The 22,857-nt window shown below is 40.3% G+C and overlaps 1 protein-coding gene across 4 annotated transcripts; it reads right to left on the bottom strand.

Moving 5' to 3' along the window:
• Window positions 1–5,616: 5,616 nt before the first annotated feature.
• Window positions 5,617–16,287, bottom strand: FAM200B (family with sequence similarity 200 member B). Of its 4 annotated transcripts, none has more exons than XM_066385683.1 (3): window positions 16,224–16,287; window positions 15,598–15,681; window positions 5,617–9,133 (listed from the first exon to the last, which is right to left on the bottom strand). In XM_066385683.1, exon 3 carries the CDS (start codon window positions 8,398–8,400, stop codon window positions 6,424–6,426), a length of 1,977 nt encoding a protein of 658 aa, XP_066241780.1. In that variant the 5' UTR covers window positions 8,401–9,133; window positions 15,598–15,681; window positions 16,224–16,287; the 3' UTR covers window positions 5,617–6,423. The 4 variants fall into 4 exon arrangements, with proteins under 4 accessions (XP_066241780.1, XP_066241779.1, XP_066241782.1 ...); XM_066385682.1 differs by having other exon boundaries at window positions 16,100–16,281; XM_066385685.1 differs by lacking the exon at window positions 15,598–15,681.
• Window positions 16,288–22,857: the final 6,570 nt, after the last annotated feature.

The following is a 22,857-nucleotide window of genomic DNA, read 5'->3' as shown; positions in this document are numbered from 1 at the left end:
GACTACAAAAACTAATGTGTATTGATCTATTCTGCATGCCCCAGAACTCTACAAAAAGTTTTCACTTGCTTTTCACAGCATCCTCTGTGTTAGGTTTATTATCCCCATTTAACAGATGAAGAAAGCCAGGGAACGAAGGGACGTGCTGAGGTCACGACTCCCTTCCCGACTGACGTGCTAGCCTATGGACAGTCAGGTGAGAAAACCAGGAAGCCAGCAGTAACAGAATTCCAAAAGGAGGGGCCATTACCTCAGTGTTTACAGTGAGGATGCTAATGGTTTCTGAGTGTCCGACAGGCATTTGACTGAAGTGGGGGGCAGCTGCGGGGTAGGTCTGGGCGGGTTCTACTTCATTTTATTTGAATCTCTTGTTTTCCGTGTTTAAAGTGTAGAAACAAACCCCATATTCTCTTGTCCAGTTCCTCCTGAGCTCAAGTCCACATTCCAGGAATAAGCATTTTTAATTCTTTTAATGTTTTTTTCCCCGGTATTTTACTCCCACATTTCTAAATAACATGCCCATATGCTTTTTCTTGGTGTTGCCACCTTGGATGTTACTCTAGAATGGAAAAGGAAAGTTGACCTTTAACCACACACGTCCTCAAAACTCATCCTTCACTACCCTTTATCATCTCAGCACAGTCGTATCATGAGCTTTAAATCAATAATCAGCATTTACATGATTATAATCTTATGAATATTAATCAGGGCTGAGCTTAGATCGTTCTGATTATGTTTTCTTTCTTGTAAACTTTATGCTTACCCTAAAGGTAATAATTGTCTCCTTTCTCCAACCCCTGGCTCATTTGTTTGTTTGCCTGGTGTTCTATGTAATGGTTATGGTCAAATTCTCTGCAGGACATTTCATCTCTCAATGCATTCAAGAGCAAGTCAATATTCCAGGTGCTGTGTGTGTGATTTCTCTCTCTCTGTTCATTCCTTGCAAACGTCCTTCCTAGAGCTGTCCCGTATACTGTCCCCATCTGAGCTGGCTGCTTTCCTGACGTGCTGCATAGTTGTCATCCAGGTAGCCCCCTTCCCATCCATCCAAAGTTGATTCCCTGGTTCCTAGATCCCATTTCTTCCTCTCTCGTTTTTTGGAGTACATCTTTCAATAGCCTCTCGAGAAGATGCCACAGTTGTTAATATTTTTGAGACTTTTGCGTGATGATGCAAAATGTTATTATTCTACCCTCACCCTTGATGAAGAGTTTGGTTGAGGAGTTTAAAGTTGGAAATCATTTTCCCACAGAATTTTGAAAACAGTGCTCCATCGTTTTCTGCTTTCTACGTTACTGTTGAACAATCTAAAGCCGTTTTTCCAATTCTTTTTTTTTTTTTTTTAGCCTTCTGGAAGTTTTTAGGATTTCTTTTTTATCTGTAAGAGTATGACATTTCAGAGATGCACTTTGGGATATATTCCATTCATTGTGCTGATAGCTCTAGAAAGGACATTTCCAAGAAAAAGAAGGGAGACAGTTATTACCACTAAGGTAAGCAAGAAGTTTAAGAAAGGAGACATAACAACAGACTACTGTAAGCTCAGCCACGAAGGTAATATTCACAAGTCATAGTCACATAAGTGCTTGTTGTTACTGACTTAAAGCTTATATCCAGAAAACAGGGAAAAAACTCAACAACTCAAAAAGAAGAAAACCCAAATTGTAAATGTGCAAAATAGTTGAAAAGATACCTTACCAAAGAAGATATTCCACTACTAGGTATTTATCAAAGAAAAAAATGAATGTATGTCTACCCAAAGATTTAGACATGAAATGTTCATAGCAGTTTAACTCATAGTAGCCCCTACACCAGGGGTAGTCAACCTTTTTATACCTACTGCCCACTTTTGTATCTCTGTTAGTAGTAAAATTTTCTAACCGCCCACCGGTTCCACAGTAATGGTGAGTTATAAAGTAGGGAAGAAACTTTACTTTATAAAATTTATAAAGCAGAGTTACAGTAAGTTAAAGCATATAATAATAATTACTTACCAAGTACTTTATGTCGGATTTTCACTAAGTTTGGCAGAATAAATCTTTATAAAACAACATACTATAGTTAAATCTATCTTTTTATTTATACTTTGGTTGCTCCGCTACTGCCCACCATGAAAGCTGGAGCGCCCCCTAGTGGGCGGTAGGGACCAGGTTGACTACCACTGCCCTACATCGTGTAAATGTCCACAATAAGGGAAGAATAAACAAACTGTGATATAGTCATACATACAGGGCACTACTAGTTAGCAATATAAAGGAACAAACTGTCGATACAATGAAAAATATTGAATGAAAGAAGCTAGACATTAAATACTTTATTTTTCTCCTTATATGAAGTTCTAGAAGGAATAGAGTGCTGACATACGGAGTTGGGGAAGAAGAGATTTCAGATGGAATCAATAGCCTGAGCAAAAGCAGAATAATGGAAAGTGTGGGGCTTCTCCTGAAAAAGGTCAAAAATTTATTATGACTGGTAAATAGAGTGCAGGTTGAGACTTGACAGGAAAGTTAAGGTCATAAATATTGTTAATTGAATGTATTGGGGTGACATTGGTTAAGAAAGTTACATAGGTTTCAGGTGTACAATTCTATACTACATCATTGTATATTGTATTGTGTTCACCACCCCCAGTCAAGTTCCTTCTGTCATCATTTATCCCCTTAGACCTTCTTCTACCACCCCCACTCCCTTTCCCTCTGGTAATCACCATGCTGTTTTCTGTGTCTACAAGTTGTTTTTTCCTTGGCTTAATCCCTTTGCCTTTTTCACCCAGCCCCCCCCCAACCCCTCCTTTCTGACAGCTGTCGGTCTGTTCACTGTCTCTATGAGTTTGTTTCTATTTTGTTTATTTTGTTCATTAGATTCCACAGAAAAGTGAAATCATATGGTATTAGTTTCTCTCTGACTGGCTTATTTCACTTAGCATAATGCTCCAGGTCCATTTATGTTGTTGCAAAGGGTAAGATTTCGTTCTTTCTTATGGCCAAGTAGTATTCCATTGTGTAACTGTATCATAGCTTTTTTATCCACTCATCTTCTGATGGGCACTTGAGCTGTTTCCAGATGTTGGCTACTGTAAATAACACTAAAATGAACATAGGGGTGCATGTATTCTTTCAAATTAGTGTTTCTTTAGATATATTCCCATAAGTGAATCACTGGATCATAAAGCAGTTCCATTTTTAATATTTTGAGGTAACTCCATATTGCTTCCCACAGTGGCACACCAATCTGCATTTCCACCATCAGTGCATGAGTGTTCCCTTTTCTTCACATCCTTGCCAACAGTTGTTGATTTATTGATGATATCCATTTGAAAACAATACTAACGTGGACTTTGTTCTCTTGAACATTAAGAGCTTTCAGCAATTCCTGAATGTTCTTACTGAAAACATTGTCTATTTTTTTGGTTGGAATTCCTGATTGCTAGATGAAGTGTGTTTCATAGTGTCCTCTCAATGAATGTTTTCAATACTTTGTATTATATATATCTATATATGTATAGAGCAGGGGCAGAGAGAAAACATCAAGTCTTTGTTCTATGTAGTTGTGCATTGGTTGATTGCCTCTCATATGTGCCTTGACCAGGGATCAAACCTGAAACCTCGGGCTCAAGCCCACGACTTCTGGATCCAGAAGAGGGAAACCCCAGGCTCAGTTCCTATATTTATTTTTAATCTTTAAAATTTGAGAGAGAAACACCATATTATTTCACTTATTCATTCATTGGTTGATTCTTGTATGTGCCCTGACTGGGGATTGAACTCACAACCTTGGCATATCAGGATGATGCTCTAACCAACTGAGCTACCTGGCTCAGTTTATTTTCTGTGTGGCAGGCTGAGTAATGGCCCCACAAAAATGTCCATGTTCTGGTCTCCTGGAACCTGTAAATAGTACATTACTTAATAGAGTAAGAAGGACATTGCAAATGTGATTGTTAATAATCTTGAAATGGAGAAATTATGATGGGTTGTCAGAATGGGCCCAATGTAATCATAGGGTCATTACAAGAGGGAAATGGATAAGTCAAAAACAGAATAGGCAATGTTATGATAGAAAATACAAATGGTTAGAGCATTCAAGTACACAGAAGGCTCTTTTAAGGGGTGTGTGACTCATAGGTCCTCTCAGCTATCTCAACAGAAGTCAAAAATAGAGACAAGATTGTTCAGAAAAAAATTGTGGAGTAGCCTCTTTTCTGAATGAATCTCTGTGCCCCACGAAGTTTTAGAGAATGCTTTACCAATGGAAACATTTCCAAGTTGAACTAAAAAGGACAGAGGGCAAAATGAAGGCCTTCAGACTCCAAAATTCTACAGACAGAAAACAGGCTGATAAAAATTGTTCCATTGCAGACACGTGCTACTATTCAAGGGTGGACTCACAGGCCAGAGGCAGAGGCATGAGCCACTTAAGAGTTAGTCCCAGGCTTTGAAACTCAATGGAGGTCGCCTAGGTGGACTGTAAAGGCATTGGCTGGTGACTAGTTTTTATCTTTCATTTTTACCCTTAATGGGAAAAGCTGCAAGTTATCCCTGTACCTGCCCCACCACTGTATTTCTGGAGCACAGAGCTTGCTTTCTAGTTTCACATTCCACAGAGGATTTCCTCCAGGATGGGTTATACCCAGAAATAAAACTTAGATGTGAAATTTGAGACTTTGAGCTGATGAGACATATTCTGAGATTGTGGATAGTGGGTTGAGACTTGGGGGGCCTTGGGATGGGTAAATGAATGTATTTCTCATGTGGGATAGAGTGAAATGAGGCTCTGGAGACCAAGGGGGTAGACTATGATAGGCTGAATAATGGTCGCTCCGCCCCCAATATGTAACCTTGCATAGTAAAGGGGATTTTGTAGAAGTGACATATACTGACAGAAAGACCAAGGCCTCTAGGTCACAGACACAATTTGTTACTAATAGCAGAAATAAAGCAACCAGGTCAGCATTGTGTATCAATTCTCCATGCCCCAATTCACAGAGCATCAGTGTGGGCCAGATGTTACCTCTGCATGAAGCAGGACACTCTAGGGTTTTATGGGGCTCCTGGTACTTCTCCCCATCCTCTGCTACAGAGAAATTACTCATTACTCCTGGAATGCAAGCAGACGTCTCTGGGAAAGGAGGGAGCTTTATCTTTACTTCCCTGGAATGTCTCTAGGGAGAGATGTCTCCTTATACACTAACCTAGATGCAAATAATTTCAGAGAATCCAGACTTTGCAGAAATGTGAGCTTCTCATGGAAAATTGTCTCCTGACACTTTATTTCAAGCACCAAAAACAGGGAGGGGGTTCATATACCTTTAATAGAATAGGAAACCTGAAAAATTAAAATATTGTAATAAAGGCTGATGGAAAGGAATTGCTCATCTATACAATTTTTAGAGAAAGACCATGCCAAAAGAAACATCACCCAATGGGCTCAGGGAATATGTAAAGAAAGGCAGAAGGTGAAATTAGTTTGAGGAAGTAAGCAGTTTATGTTGCTTAATTATCAGTAACAATGTGAGAAAGCATCATCAATCAATACTATTTCTAGATGCTTACAGAGACTGACAAAATGAGATTTTAAAATGTAAAAAAAAAGCAAAGAAATTTGCCACACCATTTAATAGTTGTTCCTGGGAATATACCCCAAGTTACAGATGTTAGATATGAATTCCCTTGTTCAAATGTATACTGAATACCCACTCTGCATCGTACGAGACAGACAGGATCTCTCCATCCAAGGGGCATTCATTCATTTCAGGGTGGCAGACTGACAGGACTAGTGCTCAAATAAGTAAAACTGTCACAAATAAGTAAAACTGCATACTACAAAGGAAACAAAAAAATAAAAGGCAGAATAATGGATGAGGTACCCAAACTAAGGTGGTTAGGAAAACCCTCTTTAGGGAAGCAAGGCTTAACTCAATCTCTTCTCAGAGCAGCAATGTCTTCTAACCCCTAATTCAGACCACGTCTCTCCTCTAGGTGACCCTTCAACTGCTCTCGACCGCACTGACAAACACCCAGAGGTCCTGTATAGTCTACTGAGCCCTTTAAGATTTGGACCCAAGTTTCCTGACCTCTTTATCTTATTTCTCTTTCTATCGCACTTACCATCTTCTAAATACGCTAAAGCCTATTTACTATAAGTTATTCTCTTTCTCCTTGCCAGAACATTAGCTCTCCTAGAGAATGATCTTCGTTTATATTTTGTATCCCAAATGTCTCTAGAATAGTTCCTGGCCTATAATAGAAGTTCATTAAGATTGGGTTCAATGAGTATATATAAAATTAATTATGATTTTATTAATATTTAAGCATAACAAAAATAGAAATGTAACAAAGTCATCACATATATTAACATTTAAGTACAACATAGAAAAATACCACAAGATGAGAAACACAGAAGCAGACACCGGGCCAGGGCTGTTCAGCGTGGTGGGTGGGCCTGCCTGCTCACCAGGGCGTGCCAGTCGGGCACACAGGAGGATAGTGCCACCCGCATGTCTGCGGCCCCGTGCCACCCACTCCTCTCCTTCGTCTTTAACTGGGTGAACACTGAAAACCCCACTTCGCACAAACTGGTTGTTGTGAAAGGTAGTAAGAGGAGGATGCTCTTTCTGCTTAGTACCGGGAAGTCTTCCTGTATCTTAATCCAGAAGGCTGGCAAACTCAACGTTTCGTAATCGTTCTTTAATGTGTACGAAGAACTGAGCTGCAGCAGTTCGTTCTCTTCTTCAGGCATCAAGTTTAACTCAACTATTGATCCTGGGTTTCGGAAAGCAAACGGGTCTTTTACCCAACAATTTTCTCGTAACGTTTCACATTTTTCTTCTGGAAAGAAATGATGGAAAGTTTGAGATAGAGAGGTGAGATGCAACAATATCTCTAATTTTATTTCTTTCAAATTGGTTTCAGTAATGATATTCTCTTCGATGTGTTGCAAAAACCTTGGAAACATGTAGTAGCTGGGCCGACTGCTTTTAAGCCTCGCTTGCCATAACAGTAATGCCTTTTGGAATCCTTGGATGCGTTCAACGTGTTGAAATATATCGCTGTTTTTCCCCTGTAGTTTTAAAGTCAGCTCATTAAGAATGCCAAAAATATCAGCTAAATATGCCAATTTCATTACCCAAATGTCATCTTCAAAAATACTTGCCAAGTGGGATTTTTTTTCACTGAGGAAAATGTGAATCTCGTTCCTGAGATCATAAACCCTGCTTAGTATTTTCCCTTGAGACAACCAACGAACTTTGGTATGATACAGTAAGTGGATATGATTACTTCCAATCTCTGAACAGAATGTTTCAAGAAGTCGGCTATTTAGTGAGCTTCCTTTAATAAAGTTAACAACTTTCACCGCATTTTTCAACACTTCCATGAGATTCTGTGGAATGTCTCTGGATGCTAACGCCTCGCGATGTATAAAACAATGATTCCACACAGCACCATTGTTAGTAACTTCTAGCAATTTCTTAATTACTCTGCTATGTTTTCCAGTTATGTTTGCTGTTCCATCACTTGTAATTCCTTTGCAGTTTTTCCAGCTTAATTTATATTGACCAACAATGCGCTTTTCTAATTCTGCAAAGGCGTCTAATCCACTTAGGTGTGAGGTTAAGTTTAAACAGCACAAGAAGTCCTCCACGAAGTCACCTTGCCACACGTACCTGACGTAAACCAGCAGCGTCGTGCAGCTGCCGATGTCGGTGCTCTCATCCAGCTGGACCGCGAAGTCCACCCCAGACTGTAACCGAGACAGGAGCGTTGTTTCCAGATGTTCCGCAATAGCACAAATTCGGAGAGCGATGGTGTTATCACTAGGTATCGTTTTCAGTTTGTCAGCTGATTTATCATCAAAAATTGTCCGCACCATATCCAAACATGCTGGGAGAATCACTTTGTCAGCAGCTGTGGGAGCCATCTTCTCTTTGGCCACACGGTATGCAACCAAGTATGATGCTAGTAAGGCTTTCTCACTGACCGTAGCAGAACAGCTAAGAAATGGTGTTGATAACTTCACATCTTGTTTCTTTTTTTGAAAATATTCAAGAGGTTTATCAATAAGTTCAGCATGCTGAGTTTCTAGGTGCCTTTTTAATTTTGAAGGTTTTAAGCTTTCATTGGCAAGAATATTATTACAAATAACACATTGAGGTCTGTCATTTTCAAAGGGTTTTTCACATTTGATAAAACCATATTTTAAGTAATCATCATTATATCGTCTTACACTTACTTTCTTCTTTTTGAAATGTGGCTCAAGTGAAGCTGAAGTTTGCAGATTAGAGTCAATATTTCTCTCCGTACTGTCACTACTCACACTTCCTGATCCAACAGCTGAACTTGAACACGCCTCTGCGTATTTCACTTCACTAGTGCTCTTTCTTTTAAAAAAGAAATGATCCATTTTAAAAGCAATTTTGCTTAAAATGTTATAATTGTCACAAACCCAAATATATCTATTTATAGCCTAGGCAACATCTTTTCACAAAAAATTGCACTTTGCTACTGAATCTCAACTGAACATCTCAGACTTCACGCATGGTTGCAACTCGAGGTAATATAAAACCACACTGCACATCGACCTTGTTATTATGAAAAGCAAACAAGACACCAGTGGACAGATGACAAAAAGCCATGTCTTAGCCAGTACACATTCTAATCATCATATCCCCCCACCAAGTACCTTCCATATATTGAAATTGACCTTACTATTCCTTGCAATGTGCACAATTCTGGCAAAGGATTTATACAAAGCACTCTGATAGTTTATATTTTATTTTGTCTTAAAAAAAATGTTCATTGTGATTCAAAGAACTGATTTCATGACCTACTAATGGGTCACACACAGGATGTGCAAAACATTGATATAGAGACATTTTCCACTGTTGTGTTGATAGCTTCAGTATGCCTGCTTGATGACCAGAGACAGTAGCTGACCCGTTAGACTGCTGGCTGCTACAGGAATTTTCTTGATGTGGTAGGTATCTGTCTTAGATTGTCATTCCCAATACTTTTTGATGGGAGAGTGTTTAAGAGTGCCAGCTACAGTCTGGTTTCATGAGGCTCCGTGGCTAGGTCAGCTATCAGATTGAAGCTGGTGATACATTATTAGTCCTCTCCTGGAATGCATCCTTGACCTGGGAATAAGAGCAGACATGGCATTAAAGCGTTACAATGCAGAGCAATAGTACTGTCAGCTATGGGGACTTTATAATATCCAAGGGCATAGGTGCTGAAGCAAAGAGCCTACAGCTCTTCTCATCACTGTTATGAAAGGTCAGGCCTATTTCTATAAAGCAAACCACTTCAACTCAGATTGGCAAATAGAAAAATGCTATCAGTAAAACCTGGAAGTTGGCATCAGGAGTTGTAAAGTACACGGATAAAGAATACAGTGAGCTATGATGGAGTATAGCTTATTCACCACATACATTCATCCCTTAGTATCCATGTCCCCCACAGATGCCAACATCCATGGATACTCAAGTATCTAACAGAAAAATGGCATAATATTTGCATATAACCTATATCTGTATTATAGGCTGCAGCAGAGAATGTCTACATATCACTTCATTCAAACAGACTGAGCATTGTGCTTAGTGCATGCCAAACTCAAATTTTGCTTTCTGGAACTTTCTGGGATTTCTATAAATATTGTTGATGCCCGGTTGGTTGAATCAGCAGATGTAAAATCTTTGGAAACAGAGGGCCAGATATATACTTCCTCTTAGCTCAGGGTGGCCAGCCCATCCTGGAAGTACTTACTGTACTGCTTTCTTTGATCTTACTTGGCTTTTGTAACATGGCACTTTCTTACACACCCTTCCATTAAGTCATGTTACATTTTGGGGGGAGAGAGGGCAAAGTCTTATATTTACTGTAGTGTTTATTAGAACTCAACATCTGAATAGTGTTAATACTTTTATTATGATTGCATTTTCTTATTTTCTGTATTCTTGATGCTTTGACAGTTGGGTTCTCACTGATTAGGGAGAAACTGATCCTCCCAGGGTTAGCTAATTCCTCAATAGCAAACACCACCACTGACAGCAAACGGCTCAACCCAGGAGCACACACTAACCAATCCAGAGCCCACCCTACCTGTACACCCTTCCTCCATCAGGCTCTTAACAGTCCACCAACAGTCCCCTGCCCTAATCATCCCAGGGCCAGGTACCAGGCAAATAGGACATCCCCCATGTTCTAGAGCCTGCCAAAACTACTTTAAAAAAACTAATCCTAAATCTGCTTATCCAGCCTCACCCATTCCTTCCCTAGAAAAGCACAATGTGGAGGACAAGAAAATCACAATAAGGGCCATTGTAGATTCTCTGTACTCCCACTGCCCCTGACCAATCCAGGTACTTCTCCCCTCCCTGTGCCCCACTGTGTGGCACTGCCATGCTCTACTCCCTGTTTCTAGGGATTTTGAGTATAAAAAGTTCCTATTTCATGACAGCCATTGCTGTGTCTGCACATTCTATACCTGATGAAAACAAATCTCAGGCATATTTTAAATCATTTTTATATTGTTATTGCTCTGGTTACAAAGTTTTATAGTTTGGCCCTCATCCTATTTTCCCTATAAGACATTATTTTTAGTATAAATTTTGCATTCCATGAATTCTTCTAGGAAGTTGTAATGTTAAAGCTGAAACAACCATACCTTGGATTACTTTTATTACTTGCCTGGTAAATTGATTCCTCCCATCACTTGAGAGGAAGACTAGATTCCACCAATTTGGAGGACATACTAGATATTTTCATTCTAGCTATCACCCATTTCTTATCTACGAGAGAGACAGTATATTACAGTACACAAAGTATAGGTTTCAGAAATGCCCAAAAGCACTCAAAAGCATGCTACAAGTGACCTGAATGCCATCAATGTTTATCAGTCTACACTGTATTTATGTGGGAGTCTAGTCTCTTAATAATAAAGCCAGCTTTGGTAGACGCATCACAGAGGATGGTGACCTTAAAACATGAAAGAACTTGCCAGAAAGCAGAAGGTTGTGAGACTTCACTAATTTTATCTATGTGGGTTTTACTCTTAACAAAGGAGTTAAAGCATGTCACATATTATGTATTTAAAATTTTTTTAATAAAACTTTATTTTTTTTTAATTCTTTTTTTTTTTGTGGCAGAGACAGAGAGAGTCAGAGAGAGGGACAAACAGACAGGAAGGGAGAGAGATGAGAGACATCAATTCTTTGTTGCAGTTCCTTAGTTGTTCATTGACTGCTTTCTCATATTGCCCTGACCGGAGGGGGGGGGGGGGGGCTACAGCAGACCAAGTGACCCCTTGCTCAAGCCAGAGACCTTGGGCTCAAGCTGGTGAGCTTTGCTCAAACCAGATGAGCCCGCACTCAAGCTGATGACCTTGGGGTCTCGAACCTGGGTCCTCAGCATCCCAGGCTGACACTCTATCCACTGCGCCACCACCTGGTCAAGCAATAAAACTTTATTTTTTAAGAGCAATTTCAGGTTCACAGCAAAACTGAAAAGGTAGAGGAAGTACATTTTCCATATACTCCCTGCTCCACATTATCAACATCCCCCACAGAGTGGTACATTTGTTACAGCTGAGAAACCTACACTGATATGTCATAATTACCCTACATCCGCAGTTTACATTCAGGTTCACTCTAGGTGTTGTAGGCTATGGGTCTGTACAACTATATGACATGATGTATCATTACGGCATCATACAGAGTATTTTCACTGCCCTAAAAATCCTGTTCTTTGCCTAGTCATCCTTCCAACCCCCAAATCCCCCAAACTGTCTCCATGACTTTATCTTTTCCAGAATGGCACATAGTTAAAACCATACAGTTATCTAGCCTTTTCAAATTGGCTTCTTCACTTAGTGATAGGCATTTAACATTCCTCCATGTATGTCCATGGCTTGATATTTTTTCTTTTTAGTACTGAGTAATAGCCCATTGTCTGGATATAACACAGTTTATTTATCTATTAACCTCTTGGTTGCTTCTAAATTTTGGCAATGCAATTATAAATAAAACTGCTAAGAATATCATTTGCAGGTTTTTGTATGAACACAGTTCTCAACTCCTTTGGGTATATACTAAGGAATCTGATGGCTAGATTGTATGCACAGTGCATTATTTTGTTTTGTTTTTAGCAAGGGGAGGGGAGACAAACAGGGACAGACAGACAGGAAAGAAGAGAGATGAGAAGTATCAATTCATTGCGGAACTTCAATTGTTCACTGATTGCTTTCTCATAGGTGCCTTGACTGGGAGCTCCAGCAGAGCTGGAGTGAGCGTTTGCTCAAGCCAGTGACCTTGGGCTCAAGCCAGCGACCTCAGGGCTCAAGCCAGCAACCATGAAGTCATGTCTATGATCCCATGCTCAAGTTGCTGAGTCCACACTCAAGCTGGATGAGCCTGTGCTCAAACTGGCAACCTTGGAGTTTCAAATCCCGGTCCTCAGCAATCCAGGCCAGCGCTCTATCCACTGCAGCACCACCTCATCAGGCTATAGTGCGTTGTTTTTTTTTGTTTGTTTTTTGTTTTAAGATTTTATTTATTCATTATAGAGAGGAGAGAGAGAGAGAGAGAGAGAGAGAGAGAGAGAAGGGGGAGGAGCAGGAAGCATCAACTCCCATATGTGCCTTGACCAGGTAAGCCCCGGGTTTTGAACCGGCAACCTCAGTGTTTCCAGGTTGACGCTTTATCCACTGCACCACCACAGGTCAGGCTATAGTGCGTTTTTAAATGAGGATCTGAGCAAAGATTTTTTTTGATTCTGGAGCACACCAAAATCATGGGCATTGATTATGCTTTAGAGACAAAGTATAGATGTTGCTCCATTTTTTTTTTGCAATGTTGCCAACTTTTGTTAAGGGAACTCATTCTATCTGTCATTACTGACAGACTTTAAATAATCCCAAAGGGCCTGTTCTAGGGTGCTTAGACCTTGTGATGGCTTAGCCTGCTACTAAGTTACTTTGTTGGTCTTTCTGATATGAACTGTCAGAAAACAGAACCAAGTCAGAACAGAGGATGGTACAGACCTAAATGTATAGGCGGGGTTAAGGTGGTTGGTGAGATGAGTCACACAATTTAGTATAATTCAGTGAGAAATGGTGATGTGGAGAAAACTCTCCTACTTGGTCAGTTTAGCTTTGAACAAATGATAAATCTCCCCAGATACTTTGTAGATATTTACCTTCTATAGCTAAAGAGAAATGGTGCTAAACAATACATGCCCAATGTCTCTTGTTTGCCCTCTCTTTTCTTTACCTAAATGTCTAAAAGGTACCTTAATGAGAAGTCATAGGTGTTTTGAGGGATGGGTTCAAACCTGAGAGTTTTGGCCTAACTATAAGTTTTGGAACTTTAAAGAGAGATTCTCAATTAGAACTCAATGTAAATCAGAACACATACCTATCATAACATGAGCAAGTACCCCAGTGATTCCATACCTCAGATGGGTTCTGCTGGGCCAGGTCCCTTCTGGCCAAAACTCCAAAGATCTATAAACAAGTGCACTAATGCTTAAGATGTGTATTCACTTTGTAGATCTATACCAAATTCAGAGCAATGATGCTCTTTAATCATCTGTGCATCTAGTTTAAGCATCCATTAGGAAAGAATTCCAATTAAGGTGAACAATGCTTGTAGCTGGAAGTTTCTTATATATCAAGGCACATTAACAGTCATATGATATGGCTTCAGGTTAGTGATTTTCCACTGATGAATCTTTGTATCTACTTGTGTTAGTGTTTATCACAAGGCAGGTACTCAATAATTGTATTTGAAAGACTGAGAGAATGAGCAACACCTGTAGTAAGCCATACAATGTACATTCTATTTTTTTTTTTTTTTTTTCATTTTTCTGAAGCTGGAAACGGGGAGAGACAGTCAGACAGACTCCCGCATGCGCCCGACCGGGATCCACCCGGCACGCCCACCATGGGGCGACGCTCTGCCCACCAGGGGGCGATGCTCTGCCCATCCTGGGCATCACCATATTGTGACCAGAGCCACTCTAGCGCCTGGGGCAGAGGCCACAGAGCCATCCCCAGCGCCCGGGCCATCTTTGCTCCAATGGAGCCTTGGCTGCGGGAGGGGAAGAGAGAGACAGAGAGGAAAGTGCGGCGGAGGGGTAGAGAAGCAAATGGGCGCTTCTCCTGTGTGCCCTGGCCGGGAATCGAACCCGGGTCCTCCGCACGCTAGGCCGACGCTCTACCGCTGAGCCAACCGGCCAGGGCCGTACATTCTATTTTTATCAGTTAGTGAACTAGTAAAACTCTATTTGGACAATTTGGCAATATGTAAGGAAAAGGCTAGTAAAATGTAGATTTTAAACTAGGATCATCGAACATATCTGATTCAAAATAAATTGTTTATAATGTTATGTAGTAAAAACAATGGTCTTATAAAAACAGAAATGTCAATTATATTTACTTAGCTTGTAAAGCTTAACATACAAATCTACCTGAAAATAAGAAACTCACATAAAAAAACTAGTATCTCATTTATATTACTATAGATATGGGTTATTTATTAGACAAAAACAATTATCTTTTAATCATTCTATTTTTTTTATATTTTTACCATTCCCTTTTCAACCCAGTGAGTTGAAAACTCCTTGTGAGTTTATAATTTGGCCATGCTTCAAACTGTTGTATTCAGAAAGTATTCTTAGAGTGTTTTCTCCCCTTGATTAGACAATTCACCTACAACAGTAGCAGAGGTAGTGCATCAGGGTATAGGCCTGGTAGATGTGGGGAGAAATGCTTGGGAAAGTCCTTTTCTAACTGAAATAAGATCTAATGTATCAGTTACATGGGAGGCAGGAGAAAATGTTGCAGGTTTGACAGAAGCTATGAAATAGTTGTCTAGGAAAGGGGTACCACGGGCTAGGAAATTGGTTTGGAACTGTGATTGACTTAAATGTTTACTGCAATGATCATTATTGTTATGAGGCTAGATGTGTGGTCTTTAACTACCTGCCACTAAATTTTACCTCATAGATAGATCTCCATGGTGCTATGAACACTGTCTTCTAAAAATACAGCTCTGATCCATTTCCTCATGGCTCTGAGCTAGTGTAATCTCCTCAGACAATATTCTTTAAGTCAAAGTCTCTTCCTGTCAAGTTTCCCCTTCATCACATATCTTCATCCAATTCTACAGTTTAAGCTCTAAGACTGTTCATGAAATACCTTGTACACTTTCGCACTTGCACTTTTGTTCTGACTAGTATTCCCTCTGCCTGGAAGACACACACTTCTTGCCTTCTAAAGTCATTTTAAATCCTATTCATTATTGAGGATTAGCTCAAATGCTACAGCATTCATCCAGTCAACTAAGAGTTCAGTACTGACTGTGTCAGGCACAGGAGATACAAAGCAAGAAAACAAACAGCAACATATTCATGTAAGGGAAGACCTGTTCAGTTGTTGCAATGAATGAAGGAGGATTATTTGACACTGATAAATCTTAAAAACCGTGAAGTAAAAACAAAGTTGCAAGAAAATATTTATATTATCGGTTATTAAAATTATGCAAAACAGCACTATATGTGTAATTAAGAATTAAAACATAAAGGTGCTTGGGAGAGTGATTACCTTGGGCAAGAGGAAACAGAATGGAATTGGGTGGAGCTGACAAAGGGCTTCAATTACTTCTTACACGATAATTTGTTTCTCCAGCTGGGTGGCAAGTACACGTGTATTAGTTACAGCTTTCTTGCTACCTTTGTCAGTCTAAAAGGATGCATAAAACTTGATTGCCTCCCGAAGGCACTGCAGGTCTTTCTCATAACCCATACTGGATACTCCTTCCATCCCTGTACTCCCCTCCCCTTTGTTTCCCGCAGTGTCATCAGGCACACATTAGGACACAGGCCTGAAGTGGAGGGCCTCCAGGTAGGAGCTATAGGTAGATCAGAATGTAACCCTCTCCCCAGGAGATTCCTGATGTTTCCGTCCAACCCTCTGGGGAGCCGAGGAGGCCTCTTGCATACCTGACTCTGATCCTTCCAGCCCACCTTAGAATGCCTCCCCCCAGCTCCCGACTGCTGCCTTCGTCCCCCGATAGACGTCAACTTGTCCTTTCAGCAAAACGAACCCTGGGAGTCCTCCCGTTGGCGGACTCCGGTCCATTCCCATCAGAGGTTGCCTTTCTTCCTTCTTATCTCCAGCTCAGCTCCGCGAATAGCACATCTCCCCGGCTGAGCGGTGATTTCGCTCACCTCTCATTCCCTGCGAAACACCACTTCCGGCGGCACCCCAGCGCCCATGGATACCCCACTTACCGCCGGAAGGGGCTGGCTCGGCTTTCTGCGCAAGCGCGAAACCGGGGCTGTCTTCCGCTCTCTCGCCTTCCGGCGCTCTCGCGGCAGTGTCGCGGTATTTCCGGCTCCTGCGTGAGGTCTTTGAACACTCTGGCGGTAACAGTTAAATGTCGGGAGAGTGGCACACGTGGCCTGTGGTCTGTCTGTCCGGCGGCAGGCGATCGCCGACAGGGCTCGTCCCCGCGGAGTCGCGCCACGATGGGGGTAGAGAAGAAGCTGCTGCGGATCAAGGAGGCCTTCCAGCTGGCGCAGCAGCCGCACCAGAACCAGGCGAAGCTGGTGGTGGCGCCGAACCGCACCTACCGCACGGTGAGCGCCCGGGACCCGACGCGCCACCCAGCTTCTGCCTCCACTCGCCCTCCGGGTCCAGCTACTACCACTGTGAGCGCCCTCTGAAGTCACTTGACAGTCTTTGCAAGAGAACTAAAGGGAATTATAATTTTAATATCATTTCACCTTGTTTCCTTATTTAGAGAACCATATTGTATTTCATAATCACAGTTGTCTGGTGTCTCTATACGTTTAGCAGTTCACTGGTTTTTAACATGCATTTCATTAAGGAGTCCTGGAGAGCCTGATGCTAACTGAAATAAGCCAGTGAGAGAGAGAAAAGTACCACGTGATTTCACTTGTATCTGCAATCTAATGAACGAAATGAACTAACAGACGAAATAGAAGCGGACTCATAGAGATGGAGAACAGACTAACAGCTATCAGAGTGGAGGGGAGTTCGGAGGATGGGTGAAAAAGGTGAAGGGATTAAGCAAAAATAAATAAATAGATAAATAAATAAATAAAGACCCTCAGACACAGACAACAGTATGGTGATTACCAGAGGGAATGGGGAGTGGGGGAGGTAGGAGAGGGTAAAGGCGGAAAAATGGTGATGCAAGGGTACTTGACTTGGGTACTTGACTTGGGTGGTGAACACACAATACAGTGTACAGATGGTGTAGTATAGAATTGTACACCTGCAACCTGTATAATTTTATTAACCAATGAAAAACTATATTAAATATGTATATTTCTGTTTCTGTCCTGTAATGATTTTATTAACACATTTCTTAATTACTAACAAAGTAAGTCAGTGCAAATAAGTGATCTTTGTTACAAGCCAACTATTTTTCAGGTTGATTACATTTATTGCCTTTTATTATAATCTGGTTTAAGAAATAGAAAAAAGTTAGAGACAGGAGTTACTTCATTTCAGCTCTAAGACATCACACGGCTTTGTCAGCATTTCTTGACCTCAAGCTACCACTTCTTTTACTAAAAAGATTGCACAGATATATATATATTTAAACTATTTGGTTAGCAAATATTTATTTTACATGGCTCAAACTACATAAATTTGAGCTACATGAAACTACAAAAAAACCCACAAAACACTACATACAGAGTACATAAAAATCAATGCACTGGGAAGACTCACTGCGTCCTGGTGCCCATCCCGTGCTGTTCCTCCTGGTCTCCTACAGGCAGCCACCTTCAGTAGGGAATTTCCTGTTTGTCCTGCTAGTCTTCCTGCAGATACAAGCCAGTGCGAATCTACATTCTCATTTCCCTCCATTCCTCCTTCAGTATTCTCTGCCTTTTTCAGCACTGCTTTTTTCACTTAACAGTGTATTCTAGATATTTGTTACTGCTAATTATCATTTCTTTTTCTGTTTGTTTTTTGGGTTGTTGTTTTATTTAGCAGCCACATATTCCATCCCCAAGCTACCTGCATGTCTACCTTGCATGTCTACCACCCGCCTTCTTCTCAAGGGTGATCATTCTTTAGTGTGACCATCAATTCAAGAAAGTGCTATACTTGCTATTATAGTTTTATTATAAAGGACACGGCTGAGGGACAACCATTTGGAAGAGGCACATAAGGCAAGTATAGAAGACAAAGGAGTACAGGATGTAAATGGCCTGTCTAGGTGTGCCACCCTCAGCACATTGGTGTGTTCACCAGCATGGTAGGATTTCCATATGTTCTGCTTAACTAACAATGCCAACATTTTCCTAAAGTAGTCGAAACAATACTGCTAGCAATGTATGGGAATTTTTCTTCTACATACTTGTCCAAAAATGATAATTATTAGATTCTACTTTTTCTAGTCTGATGGAAGAGGAATGGAATCTTGTTGTCATTTTAATTGCATTTTTATTGATAACTAAATGTTGAATATCTTCATATTTGTTTCCATATTAATAAAATGCCCGCTCATATCTTTGTATGCTTTTCTGCTGTGCTATTTTTTTTCTTACTGATGGATAGCAACTAAATAAAAGATATATCCTTTAATGGATTGTCTTTTTTTATATCTTAAGAAGTTTTTCCCAATCTCCAGAGTACAAGGGACATTCTTTTTTAAAATTTACTTATTGATTTTAGAGAGAGACTGAAATATTGATCTGTTTTTCTATGTGCGCTGACTAGGGATTGTACTAGTGTCCTCTGCATATCAGGATGACGCTCTACCAACCGAGGACTATTCTCTTCCTTTCTTTTCTTTCTTTCTTTTTTTCTTTCTTCTTTCTATTTTCTTAACATTGTATTTAGCTTAGATTCCCTTTCTTCATCAGGAATAGTGATATATCAGGTAATATGTACATAAAAATAGAATTGAAAGTCATATTTTTTTACTATTATGAAAATTTTCAAAGTAGAAAACAAATGAACCCTCCCCCCCACAAAAACATTTCATGTACCCCCACCCCACTCCCAGCCAGAATAATTTTAAAGAATCTTCGTCATCATAACATTCCATTTAATGCCAGCATTTAGATTTTTAAAATTTTCTTTTTTTAAAAATGACTTCACACTTGTTTCTTTGAAATAGAATCTAAGCTATGTCTATATATTTCATTTGATTGATATTTTTTGTGTCTTTTTTTTTTTTTTGTATTTTTCTGAAGCTAGAACCTGGGAGAGACAGACAGACTCCCGCATGCGCCCGACCGGGATCCACTCAGCATGCCCACCAGGGGGCGTCGCTTTACCGCGACCAGAGCCACTCGAGTGCCTGGGGCAGAGGCCAAGGAGCCATCCCCAGCGCCTGGGCCATCTTTGCTCCAATGGAGCCTCGGCTGCGGGAGGGGAAGAGACAGAGAGAGGAAGGAGAGGGGGTGGGGCGGAGAAGCAGATGGACGCTTCTCCTGTGTGCCCTGGCCGGGAATCGAACCCGGGACTCCTGCACGCCAGGCCGACGCTCTACCACTGAGCCAACCGGCCAGGGCCTAAGAATAGTTCTTATGTGATGGGTTACAAACACTATTGCATTCATATCAGGAGGTTAAAAGCTTCAATATCTTGAAAGAGTGTCCTAATATATATGAATTAAGAATTATAAAGCAATAATATAATTCCTGTAAGTTGTATTCCTCTGTAATCTGATCTCCAACCTCCCTGTTTTTACAGATGGGAAAACTAAGGCCCAGAGAGTTAAGCATTTGCCAAAGGCCAGACAACTCAGTTAATAGAAGTAGGGCTCTTTTTCACTTTTGACTACTTGTAAAATTTTGCCTCAGTTGTATATGCCATTATCTGAAGACATTTGTGTATCAGAATAAAGAGGTGGTCAAGATGGCTCTTCTGCCTGTCCAGCTAGTTTTGGTGACTGAGAAGGTAAGACTTGTATATGGTAAACTTTCAACGCCCTTGCGTAGTCTGTGTTGTGCACTACCAGTGTAATCACTAAGACTCGAGTTTGGAAGTAACGGAGAGAGGGGCCGTAGAGAATGACCTAAGCCTGAACCCTGGTCAACCCAGAATGAAAGAAAATCTTCAAAGGCTACAAGAATAGTTGCTTATTTCATCCTAAATACTTTTTATTTGTGGTAGTTGTTCACCTCACTTCTACTGGTAAGCTTTGTTTCCCATTTTAGTTCCTATTTGTCTTATAAATATTTAGTAAGTTAACATTAACTTGAAGAAGATGAATTACGTAACAATACGAGAAGTGAAAACTAGAGGGAAGTTACATTCCTCTACAACTTACATAACTGAACAGAGGCTGTAAACTCAGTGATGTGGAAAAGTCATCGACAAGCCTCGTTCCACCTCACTGCAATACCTCAGAGTGGCTCTATCTGGTGTGGAAAAGTCCATGGTGGCGGGCTCACTGCTCTCTTTTTAGTGACTCCCAGTGCACGGATGGGAACTAGCAAAAACAATGACTGTAGGTAGATGACAAAGTATCTTTAAAAGCTTTACCTTGATCACTTTCTAACAATAGAAATGAGTTACCCAAAGGCAGAAATTGTCTAAAAAGTTTTATGGCTGAAATAAAAGTTTCACAAAACCATACCTTTGTAAGAAAAAAAAAGTGACTATATATAATTTTACTAATATTTAAGTGCGACATAGAGAAATAATGCCAAATAAACACAATACAAATTAAAATTTAATGTGATTAGTGTGCTATCTATTTGTAAGTTCTTTCCAGTCTGGGATACACAAGGGCAGTTCTCACATAATATTTGATACACTATCAACCGTGTTTCTTTTGTTTTTAATTGAATTAAATATTAAAAGTACTAATAATTAGTGCTACATTCTACTTTGTAATGGGAAGTCTTATTTCATCCGAAAGAATGATAAACCTAATGTCTCACGATCATTCTTTATTGTTTGTGAAAAGTAAGTTGTAATTCATATTCTTTAATTACCAAGTATAAACTCCATTTTTGGTTCAGTTGTTTTAGAAAGCAAATTAATCTCTCCAGTTATTTTCTTTGAATGCATCAATATTTTTTTCTGGAATGTAATGGTTAAAAGTTTGAGACAGCTGAGAAACAATAATTTAAAAGAAAAAGACAAAAAATATAAAGCAATGTTTTTTAAAGGCATTGAGTATCACGTAATGAAGAACCAGAAATTAAGAATGTGAACTCTGAACGAGAGGAAACAAGGTGAGTTCTATGACTGCACCAGTTTTTGCCTTGAGAGTTTCCAGGCCACAGCACAGGGAACGGAGCACAGGGACAGCCAGATGGGATCCCTGATTTGCTGACACAGTCTGGTCAAACCACAGTGGCTAGAATTTGTAGCATGAGCACTACAGAGGGGGAGCAGCACAGAGGACTCTAGAAATCTCAAAAAAAATCACCCTTGGGTTTCAAGGTAAGTACTGATCAGTGTGTGCAAGTGGAGAAACTTTCGAGGCCAAGGAAAGATGCACCCCAAAAGTATGAAAAGTAACAGTCCAGCTTAGAGAGTACTGGGAATAACGGCCGTTCCCACAAGACAGGCTGGGAAACATTATTCACAACATTAGGTACAGAGGGTCTTGCCTCAGTGGGGGGGGGGGGGGGGATAATTAGCCCTGGGCTGAGCACTATTCTGTCATAACCTTGTGTTTAAAGCCAGATCTGAAATTATCTAATTGTTTCCAAGCAACTGTCCCAGAACAAAAATGTATAGGAACACGAAAGTAGCTAGTACTCAGAAAGGTAAAATTCTCAATGCCTGGCATCAAATCAAAGCTTACTAAAGATGCAAATAAGTAGGAAAATGACCCATTATGAGGAGACTATTGAAACTATAGAATGTACATCTATTGCCACTATTCCATTTATTTAAGAAATGGAGACATGGAAGATAAACCAAACTCTAGGGGTGAGAACTATAGTGTATGAAATATAAAATGTGGTAGGATTAATGGCAGGCTTGACACTGCAGAAGAAAAGTTTCAAGAGTTTGAAAACATGAATAAAAACTACCCAAAATCAAGCACAGAAAAAAAAAAAAGACCATCAGTGAGCTGTTCTTAACTTCAAACAGTTGAACATGCCTGTACTAGGAGACCAAAGGGGGGGAGAATCACTTTGGAAAGCTAAAAAGGTTTTAAATTATGGAAACTGTAAACCCCCTGACCGAAGGTCAATGAACCGGAAGCACCAGAAGCATGAAGAATACCACATGAAGGTACTCTGTAATCAAATCACTTAATACCAATGATAAAGATAGACTCAAATGAGACCACAGGAGAAAGGCACTGTTTCCAAGTAAGTTGAAAACAACAATTTTAGGAAACAATTGAATTGAGAAGTCAGTAGATAAATGTTTAGTATACTAGAAAGGATCCTGTTCATCTAAAATTCTATTTCCAGAGAAAATATCTTTTAAAGAGAGACAAAAGACTGTTTCAGACAAAAGCTGAAAATTCATTAGTAGCAGGAATGTAATACAAGAAATGTTAAAGCAAGTCAAGTATTTCAGGAAGATGGAAGTACACTAGGTTCCAGTGAATCAGGGTCTGCAACCTGTTACTTTACTATCTGCGACATAAGTACAATTTTTTACATTTTTAGAAGATTATTATTTTTTCTTTTTTTTTTTTTCCGAAGCTGGAAACGGGGAGGCAGTCAGACAGACTCCCACATGCACCCGACTGGGATCCACCCAGCATGCCCACCAGGGGGTGATGCTCTGCCCATCTGGGGCGTTGCTCTGTTGAAACCAGAGCCATTCTAGCGCCTGAGGCAGAGGCCACAGAGCCATCCTCAGCACCCGGGGCCAACTTTGCTCCAATGGAGCCTT

This window comes from Saccopteryx leptura, chromosome 5, assembly GCF_036850995.1.
Source record: "Saccopteryx leptura isolate mSacLep1 chromosome 5, mSacLep1_pri_phased_curated, whole genome shotgun sequence".
NCBI lineage: Eukaryota > Metazoa > Chordata > Mammalia > Chiroptera > Emballonuridae > Saccopteryx > Saccopteryx leptura.
Note: the sequence above shows the minus strand (reverse complement) of the source record. Positions and strands in the feature narration are given on the sequence as shown.

Excerpts from the sequence above, each read along its gene's own strand:
- FAM200B (XM_066385683.1), bottom strand. The coding sequence starts at position 8,400 with ATGGATCATTTCTTTTTTAAAAGAAAGAGCACTAGTGAAGTGAAATAC.